The 10,547-nt window shown below is 34.3% G+C and overlaps 1 protein-coding gene across 1 annotated transcript; it reads right to left on the reverse strand.

Moving 5' to 3' along the window:
- Positions 1–775: 775 nt before the first annotated feature.
- Positions 776–1,785, reverse strand: LOC104221884 (uncharacterized). Its single transcript, XM_009773023.2, has 3 exons — positions 1,132–1,785; positions 959–1,027; positions 776–817 (listed from the first exon to the last, which is right to left on the reverse strand). The coding sequence occupies exons 1-3, from the start codon at positions 1,783–1,785 to the stop codon at positions 776–778; spliced, it is 765 nt and encodes a 254-aa protein (XP_009771325.2).
- Between the last annotated feature and the right edge of the window lie 8,762 nt (positions 1,786–10,547).

Consider the following 10,547-nt stretch of genomic DNA (forward strand, 5'->3'; position numbering starts at 1 on the left):
TCGTTGGTCTCATAAAAGTTGGTAATGACCTTATACTTAAAATTTACCTAATTATAGCTGGAGAGATCAATCTGTTCTTTTAGAAAATAAGTTTCACCATTTGATTTGTCTAATTCTGTCATTGAGAACTGAACAAAGTGTGTGTATGGGATTGTTGTTGAGCATGAGATATGGTATTCATGTTGCTTAGTGCTAGTATATTGTATTAATTTAAACAATGGCATATTCTTTCAATCTATCCAAAGTTGAGACTTCCATTTGGCATTTTAGCAACAAGACAAAGGCATATTTGCATACTCCCATGTAATCATGTTGAACCAGATAATCCTCCACCATTATGTTGTTACTTTTGGGGCATCAGTGCTTTAGGCTAAAATTTCCTGTAGGGAGGCTAGCCATTCAAAGTAGGAATCTGAAAGCATTAAGCTACCTGTTCTTTTAAAATATTTTTTTTAAAGTCATCACAAAAGAAATAGATTTGAAAATGGTGTCTTTAAAATACATATCCATCACTAACTTTAAAGTCATCGCAGAAGAAATAGATATGAAATCACACATTCCTTGTTCATCATTTTCTTGATTTCTTTATTTATGATGAGCCAGTAGCTCTCTTCTTAAGGTGTCCCTTTCTTCCTCTCTTTCTAGTTTGAGAAAGTGCTTCTCATAATCTTGATGGTGGAACATATTGTCTTTCTCCCCTCGTGATGAAGAGTGAGCTTGTACCTTCCCTAGAGTGCTCGCCAATTTCTGCTAAAATGAATGCCGAACTCTTTAATTACTCTCTAGGCTGTGCCATGTGCTGGTTAAGTTGATTGATCTGACATATGTATTAAAAAACATAAGGCAACTAGTAAATTTCAATATTTACCACTTAATAATCAAAAGAGATTCAATATTTACCACATAGATATTAAAAAAAATCTTTCCTAAATATAAATATTAAAAAAAGTGTAATTACTGTTTGTTTAGTCACAAATGAGGAACTAGACTGCATTGGTACTTGACTCTCATTGATGATACGTGTAACCTGCAGCAAACAAAATATTTTGTGGTTTCAGTCTTAATAAATTTAACCAACTCATAAGAAAAGAATACAAAAACAAAATAAAAGAATACATTTGGAATACTTACTTCTGTTACATTACTTGGTTCACTAGAAGAGCCTTCTCTTCCAAGTTGTTGTTGAACATCTTCTTGGTGGTTCTGCATGATAATAGGACATCTTCTACTATTATGTCCTGTTTTTCCACATGTACCACAGTTCTTCTTTTTTCCTTTTCTGGATGTTTTTGACGAGTTATGCTTTTTATGATCTAATTCTTTTGAAGATGTCTCATCGGATCCTCTCTTTCTTAATTTTTTCGGTCTACCAGGCTGAGTTTTGTAAATAGGTGGCAGCGCTGGTTCTACTCCTATCTTAGGACACTCTTCGGAGCTATTAATTGGCAGGATTGAGGGTCCATAACTCTTCATATACAACTCAGTTGTGTAGCATTCAGGGACATACATTTCTGGTTCGTCCTTTTTAACCCATATAGTTGCAATTGCATGATGACAAGGTATTCCAGTTAACTCCCATCTCCTACAAGAACATGTCATCTCCTTAAGATCAATAGAGAATAGTCTAAAATAGTTGTCCTCAATTTGGTAATGGAACTGGTCAGCTTTAGTTGCAATACATTCAGCAACCTTAGATTTATTTTGCTCTAACTTCAGCAAGATTTTTTGACAGATTTTGTGCTCATGCTTCATTATGTTATCTATATTCTTCTGAAATCTTGACATCATCTACAACCTAATTGACTCGAGCATTGTCAAAATGTGCTTGTCTCGAGCAATCAATAGTACGTTATTGAACGATTCACATAAATTGTTCAATAGTATATCACACTTTGTGAAAGAAGAGAAAAAAGCTTTGGACCAGTGAATAAGAGGCTTATTATTGAACCATTGAGGGGCTTCTGAATTCAACTTTTCCATTTCTTCCATATACTTGTGGAATTGAGCTTCAATAGTTGCCCTTTGCAGCTTTCCATACGACGTCCTTCAGTGCTTGTCCCCCAAACCCTTCATTTTTAAAGTTGTCGTGCAGGTGCCTCACACAAAACCTGTGTGCAACATCTGGAAGTACCTCATCAAAAGCTGGAAGTAGACCCTTTTGCTTATCAGAAATAAAAGTCCATGCAAAAGGGTTTTGTCAGATTCCTAGGTCTTCATCAAGAAGAGTGGGAAACCAACACCATGTTTCTTTTAACTCACCTTCTACTACAACATATACAATTGGATACATGTTGTTATTTCCATCAACACCTACAGCAGTCAATAGTTGCCCACCTTTTTGATGTCCTTTCAAGTGACATCCATCAACCTCTATAATTGGTCTACATCCTGCTAAGAACCCTTGTTTACAAGCTGCATAGCAAATATAGAGCCTTAAAAATCTTTTTTTGCCTTTGACCATTGTGTTTGGATTATCATCTAGCTTCAAAATACATGTAGTACCAGGATTACTCCTCCGCAACTCAGCGCAATAGTCCCGCAATATGTTAAATTGCTCTTCTTTAGTTCCTGTAATCAAGTTCAATGCCTTTCTCTTTGCCTTGTAAGATTGGTATCTACTAAGTGTGCACTTGTGAGTTCTCATTACATGAGCTTGAAATTCCTTCACACCCCAGCTAGGATTAATTCTAAATCTTCTATATACTTCTTAGCCAAAAACCCAGAGTCAATAGTCCTATTATCTCTTTGGTTGCCACATGAATGATCAGGGCCTATTGTCTTGATCCTGAGAGGTTCATCCTGATTGGCCTTTGATGCAAAGATGAACCATTTGCATTATGGCAACTTGCAAACTGCTCTTGACCTCCTAGTTTCATTCTTTAGAAATTTAACGTCTTTCTAATTCATCATGGCATATACCTCAACTGCCCACTTAAATTCTTTACTATTACTGAAAATCATATTAATCATAAATTCAAATGTTGGGTCCTCTAAGTCCTTGCCTGGATTAAAAATAATGGATCTTTTAGGGTTATCATCATCTGAATCTCCATGCAAACTCATTAATTCATCGTCTGATAGAACACAATCTTCTTCTTGAGTTTGACTAGGAAAGTCTGCTAGCATATTTGATACAAACCCAAACTCAATATTTTTCTTAGTTCTGCAAATCTGGTTATCTTTATTTTTTTCTTTTGACACTAGCTGACTCTGTAATAGAATTATTAATTTTATCTAAAATCATGTCATCATCTTCTTCAGGATAGTACAAGTCATGGAATGACTCACAATCTTCACTTGTAGCATCACTATCATTACCTCCCTCTGTTATATTCACATCTATGAAGCATTCTTCATTATGAAGTTGGCCCTCTAAATCAGTCACAACATCATAGCTCCATTGATCCTCATTTTTGTGCTTAACAAATATCTCAACCTCTCTATTCACAGGTATTTCACTGACAAGATTATATATATCTGAGTCATTTGTTAACAATCTTATACTTGTCTCAAAATGAGGTCCAAACTTAAACCAAATTTTACTTTTCTATCATCAACATTCAACTTCTTCATACATTATCTCATCTGGATGATAGAGTTTTCATCCCCCTTACAGTAGTCATAATAACCTATTTGTCCACCAATATAATCCATCTCAGGCTCAAATATCCACCAACCCATATAGTGCAGCTTAATTGTGTACATATCAAGATCTTTACCTTCATCTGTAAAGAGATTTTAAAAAGAAATATATTGGTTTCATTAAGATAAAGTAAATATAGATTTTACAAAATGGCGCACCATGCATGTCTTTTTATTTTATTTTATATTAACTAAATTCCTATTATCTGATGTAATTTTTCTGTTTAGGAATAGTTTCAACAAATAAATTTCTAAAGACCTTTCTATTAACCTTCAGTTTGTTGTTCATATCTCAAGGGAAAATTCATTTTCCATCTCCCTTTTATTTAGATAGAAAATGAAAAAGAAAAGGATCGGAAGAAAATTATGAGGATTCCATGAGTTTGGCAAGCAGACAACCCAACAATTGCATAGACATACATGGAGATGGTCACTTGTACACAACAACCATTTAAAAAAGAGCGCACTGGTAATCAGTAATCCATTCTTTCACACAAACATGTAATAAAGAGAAACAATTTGGCTAGAGGAATTGAAAATAAAGTGACAGCAATCGAGGTCGAATTATTCAAGATAAACTGGACATATGCAGATTTTAAGATACAATTGAGAGCATTAAATGTATGTGGTATTTTTGGCAAATGCATCAAATATGTTTCGTTGAAACTTTTTCAATTTTCAATAGAAATTGAATATATTTTGTGTTAGCATACGGTTTCCTTAAAGTGTTTGAAATCGAGTTTGTCTTGTCGCTTGAAGTTTATAAGTAGTTTATATAGAATCACATTTTTTCACATATGCAAATAATTTGCACATCGTCAAGCCAATAATTATAAGTATTCCAGTATGTATGCGGTGATTGTCACATGAAATCTTAAACTAATTAACTCAAAGAGTACTCACATGATGGGGTGGATTGTAACCCACTTTTAGAGCGCAATTCCATCGTTGTTTCCAGATCAAATAGATCGAGGACTTCTTTGTAATGAAGAAGTGTCTAAATATTGCAGAACTAGGGTTCAACTAGGGTACGTCATGTCCAGGACAAGAGACTGATTTTTCTTTATATTTTTTTATTTCTCAAAACAACAATTTTTGAAATACCTGAATTGCCCCTTTTAGTAGTAAACTCTCTGTTAAAAATATTTAGGTCTGTTAGTTGAAGGATCAAAATCACTCACATGATATAATTGAAGGTTAGTAGTGGTAAGTTGGATAACACAGGGACTAAAATCAGAATATAGTTATAATACAGGGACTAAAAGTGCTATTTTCTCGATAGATAATTATTTTTTTAAATCTATTTTGCCACCACTAAGTATAATGATCTAGGAGAATTAACTAGACCCCACTGTTAATGCGCTGTGCATTCCATTAGTTGTACAAATTCTATCCACTTCACAAGTTTATTTGTGTTCATTTTTGGTTAAGCTTAATCTATAATGGACTCAAATGCAGTGGCATTCGTTGAGCAGGGGTTATTATGTTAGGAAGGTAGAGAAAATCGATAATTATTACTCCCTTGGCTAAGAATAAGATTAGGTTCTTGCTGAATGCATATGTATACACATGCCAAACAGAAAAGTTAGCGAAATAAGTACTCCCTTTGATTCAGTTCATATGAACCAATTTTTTTTTGTCCGTTTTAAAGAGAATTATCCATTTCTAAATTTGGAAATAACTTAGATTAAACTTATAACAAGGAGGATTTGCATTTATACCCGCTTTTTGTGTCACGTTATAACTTGTGCCCGCTTTGCAAAAAAATTTGCAAGTGTACCCGCTTTTTCGCATAACTTCAGCATACGGGGCTGAAGTAGCAAAAACAATCACGCAAAACTTCAGCATTCTAGTAGACGAGCCTGAAGTAGCAAGTGTGCTGAAGTAATTGCTGAATTTAATCATAGTAGCTGAAGTTTTGTTCTCTATTTGCATTACTGAAGTTTTTGTTTTTGTAACTGGCGAACTTCAACTCTAGAGCTGAAGTTTTTGTTTTGTAACTGGCGAACTTCAGCTCTAGAGCTGAAGTTTTTGTTTTTGTAACTAGCGAACTTCAGCTCTAGAGCTGAAGTTTTTATTTTCTAACTATTGTTATAAGTTTTTGTTTTGTAACTGGCGAACTTCAGCTCTAGAGCTTAAGTTATTTAGTACATTTGTAAAAGTTTCAGCACTATATAAGCAATGGACATTTTATTTCTTATTGCATACAACTATACAAGTAACTTGGTGTCTCTTTGTCATAGGTAAGATGCTAAATTTGTGGTGAATTGCTTTTACTTCAGCCTGGAGTTAAGGGTAAAAAAGGACATGGTGTTAAACAATGACCACTTACAGATCCACTCGTATTTCTTGACTGGAATACAATAGTGTAAGAAAATTTTCGTCTTATCATTGAACCAGATATGTCTACACAAAATTCTAATAACTGAAGTTCCATAGCAGCACCAACAGCAACAGAAGAAAGAAGAAGAAGAAAACGAAGGAGGAGAAGGAGGAGGGAAAAGGGGGCTGAAGTTATTTAAAAAATGGGTACAAGTTAAAAGTTTTTAAAAAAATGGGTATATGTTAAATGTGGGCGACCAAATAGGGCGTCCCGTGCAATTTTTACAACTTACAACTCTACCTTTAATGAGAAGCATTTATAACCACACAAATACTCTAGACCCCTTTGTGAATTGTTTAGGACCACATTTTCTAAAAGTCTTCATTTTTTCTTAAACTCTGTACCCAGTTAAATAAGTTCACATAAATTAGAACGGAGGGAGAGTATAACTTAAATAACAATTGTATATATATAGAGAGACCTACATATATAGTGGGATAATATAATAAAAAGATTTTAACACCATACATCTAAAGTTGTTGAGAATATTTGGGGTTAGGAAATTATAAATTAAGTTGGAGATGGTGGGAGAGTCTGATTGTTGAGGAAGTGGCTAAACAAAATGAAAGAAAGACGAGGGCGGGAAAGGGGAACCTCGTGTCCTGCTCCCCTTACTGTTACATAAGTCAGCCCTTTGTATACTTGGCTCCACCCACCAGCCTGATATTATTCAAATACATGAGAAGCATGTATGGAAAATAATATTACACTTAAGAAACCAAAAACTAATTGATGATTTGACCCAGAAAAAACAAAAAGAAAAGGTGATATTGTTACTATACATTGACCTGACTAAGTAGGCGTTTGGACATAAGAATTGTAAAATTTTAAAAAATAGTGAAAAAAATATCAAGTGAAAATGGTATTTGAAATTTAGAATTGTGTTTGGACATAAATTTCAGTTTGGGTTGTTTTTGAAGGTTTGTGAGTGATTTGAGTGAGTTTTGAAAAACAGCTTTTTGAAGTTTTCAAATTTTCGAAAATTTCCAAAATGCGTTTTCAAGTGAAAATTTAAAATTTTATAAACAAACGTTGATTTCGAAAAAAAGCGATTTTTTTTTTGGAAAATGAAAAAAAAAAATTGTATGTCCAAACGGGCTCTAATTCAGATTCACATCAAGTTTGGCTACTAATTAAGATGAGTAAAGTGCTAAAAAATTCTCCATTCTCATAGCTCAAACTCAAAATCTCTGGTTACACATGAGGAGGATTTCTAACTATTCTACCACATCTATCGGTAGCAAGCCACTTTTTTGTTGAAATATTAAACTTTATTAATGTGTTCTATTTACTATTCGTTCATGAACTAGCTAGTTATCAGTTAATCTTACAAGAGATGGATGTATTAGTGGATGAGTCTAAAATTAATCTTGTGATAATCTTATTACTTTGGAAGAAGAAAAGTATAATAATCTTATTCATATACTTTGGAAATAAAAGAAGTGTACGATTAGATGAAGATGCATATATGTTAGACCAGATACTAATCGAGATCACCCATAAATACCATGTATTCTAGCCATTTTGTGGAAGCCTAAATTATGAAGAAATAAACGAGGAAATGTTAATTACTGCTATGACTTACCTGTATACCCATATCCTCAAGCCAGCAGCAATTAGTTCTTTGAAAATGGGAACCATAGATTTGGGTGAATCTGTCCATCTGCCCCTTATAACTTTACTGTATAAATCGAGTGTATTGGAATCAGAAAATGTCAAGACAAATTATTAAAGACCTCAAATTTTCAATGATTTGAGTTTTTGCCTTGGTTAAAGACTTAAAAGTTATGTCTACTTGCTGCGTCAAATTGTCATCATTTGTTATAGTAGTTCTTATACGAAGTTGCGTTTCGTGAAAGTAGGTGTAATTCTCCAAATTACATGAAAGGAATCTCTAAATTGCTAATTGACTACATATAACTTGTAATACCTAAGAATTAAAAATAATCAAAAGGAAGAATGAAAGAAAGAAAACAAATTGTAATGAAGAAACATTATATTGCGGTAAAATTGAAGAATATACAGTGGCTGACCTACATTGAGGCTACCAGGTGCTTAAGCACATATTATTATTTTTAGGCGGAATACATTCGGAGACACTTAAAGTTGACACGATTTTTCATTTAGACACCTGAACTTAGGGGTGTTCCTAATGAGCACGTACATTATACGAACTTTGCTCCAATTAGACACTCTTTTAACTATTAGTGAAACTTATAAAGTGTGTGCAATACACTCGCTACTGATGTGGCGAATGACGAATTAAATGAGGACATATATCTTTTTGAGTTAAAAAAGAAAGGAAAGACTATGTTAAATCTATTTAATATGTGTTCTTGGTATTCTTCACTATCTTCATGTGTGTTCTTGTTCCAACCAAGATTTTAATCCAAAATATTAAGAGAAACTCCTCCAAATTTGTTATAACTTGATCTAAAGATTCCCCAATACAACCCGAAGGCAACCCCAACATTAATTTCACAAACTTTCATCAAATCAAGTAACTCATTTTAAACCTTCAAGCTTTTTAAAGACACCATTAATGGCATTTTGATTTGAAATGAAGAACTCGAACTCATTTTAGTTTTAATCAATAGGGGGCTGCTCCTGGAGAAGAGTGACGGTTGGAGATGGATGGGGTGAAGAAAAAGGGTTCGGCGATGGGGGTTAGAGAGGAGGGTGGCGGAGGATTTGGTGGCGATGAAATTTTCAGCTATAAGACAAGTAGCAACTGTTGAAAGCTAGATGCAGAAATACTCTAAGGCTGCAACAGTCAAATAAATGGGGCGCGATTCTTATTGTGTGAAGCAGAAACTAAGGAAAGGATTATGGTACCAGAAGAAGATGAGAAATTGTGTAATTATATCACCAAATTTGGTGTTGGCTCCTGGAGTTCTATCCCTGCACTAGTTGGTAACTGAGAGTCTTCAATTGGATATGAGTAGTGACACTGATAAAGAAGAAGGAAATGGTGAAAGTGGAGGAGGCAATGGTGGAAATGGTGGTGGACATAAAGAAGAAGAAGAATAAGGAAATAAAAAAGACAAAAAAAAAGAAGAAAAAAATCTGTTTTTGGGCTCTTCACGCGCCTATATTGGGTGAAACGCACTCTATATGCCAACTCAGCATGAAGTGCCTAATTGGAACAAAGTTCATGTAATGTACGTGCTCATTAGAAACAACCCTAAGTTCAGGTGTCTAAATGAAAAATCGTGCCAACTTTAAATGTCTCCATATGTATTCAGCCTTATTTTTATTCAAACACTATTTATATTGGAAGCTAGTAATAAGATACAAAAATATTGATGTAAGCACCCACTTTTAGAAAGTATCTTTTAATTAAAGGTAGTTGAGCATCTGTGACCTAAAAATTCGGGGTCTATCACTAAAAATATGGATATATGTGTATGTGCATGCGTGTGTTGAAGCCATGTTTGGAGTTTGTTGTAAAGTGCAAATTGTATGGGGTGAAATTGGCTGATAACATGTGGTCGAATGGTGAGGTGATACATGAAACTGAAGACATGTAAAAAGTGAGTCAGAAAATTAAATAACTGGCACCGGGTGCGAATGTATGACCGGTCCTAGATGGATCCCAAAGAAAGTATAGCCGACAATAAAGATTCAAAAGTTTTTCATCAGATAGCATTTAATGAGCAGCCGTTACGAAGAATATATGCATTCAAAGTCAGCCATTATGCACCCATATTTAGATTAGTAGTTAGCTTAAAATAGCTTAATAGCTAAATAGAGCAGTTGAGTGGTTAGTTAGTTAAGTTGTTAGTGGGGTTTGTTGACAGCTGGATATGAGCTGTCCAATTAGTTAGCAATTAGACCTAATTATAAATAAAGTTGTACAGTAGTTCGTTTACATCAATACAACAATAACTTCTCTCTCAAACTCACTCTCTGCACCTCCATGGATGAGCTAAGAAACGAACCTCCATACAGTGAGAAAATCAACATGGTATTAGAGCGGTGATTTGATCTCATGCTCTTTGTGATTTTTTTTCAGTAATCTATTTCGTAGTTAGCTCGTCTTCAATTTCTTCTTATCTATGATATTTATCTGTTTTGTGACAATGGCGAATGATGATGAAGTTGGAGAGAAAATTGATCATACACATCCTTTGTATGTTCATTCTTCTGATACACCTAGTTTGATCTTAATCCTGGTGAAATTAACTGGATCTGAGAATTATAAGCTTTGGCGAAGGTCAATGCGAATTGCACTACAAGCTAAGCGAAAACTAGGGTTCGTGACTGGTACATATCGAAAGGATCAATTTAGGACTGAATTACATAAGGGCTGGAAAACTTGGAACGCGATTGTCCGGTCTTAGATCATGAACATTGTATTGCCGGACCTGCTTAGTAGAATTATGTACGCATCTAGTGCTCATTTGGTTTAGAAGGATCTAATGGAACATTTTGATAAGGTGAATCATGTTCGCATCTTCCAATTACATATGGAGATTGCCACAATTTCGCAGGGGACTGACTCAGTATCAACCTATTTCAC

The sequence above is a fragment of the Nicotiana sylvestris genome, chromosome 5 (genome assembly GCF_000393655.2).
Source record: "Nicotiana sylvestris chromosome 5, ASM39365v2, whole genome shotgun sequence".
Classification (NCBI taxonomy): Eukaryota; Viridiplantae; Streptophyta; class Magnoliopsida; order Solanales; family Solanaceae; genus Nicotiana; species Nicotiana sylvestris.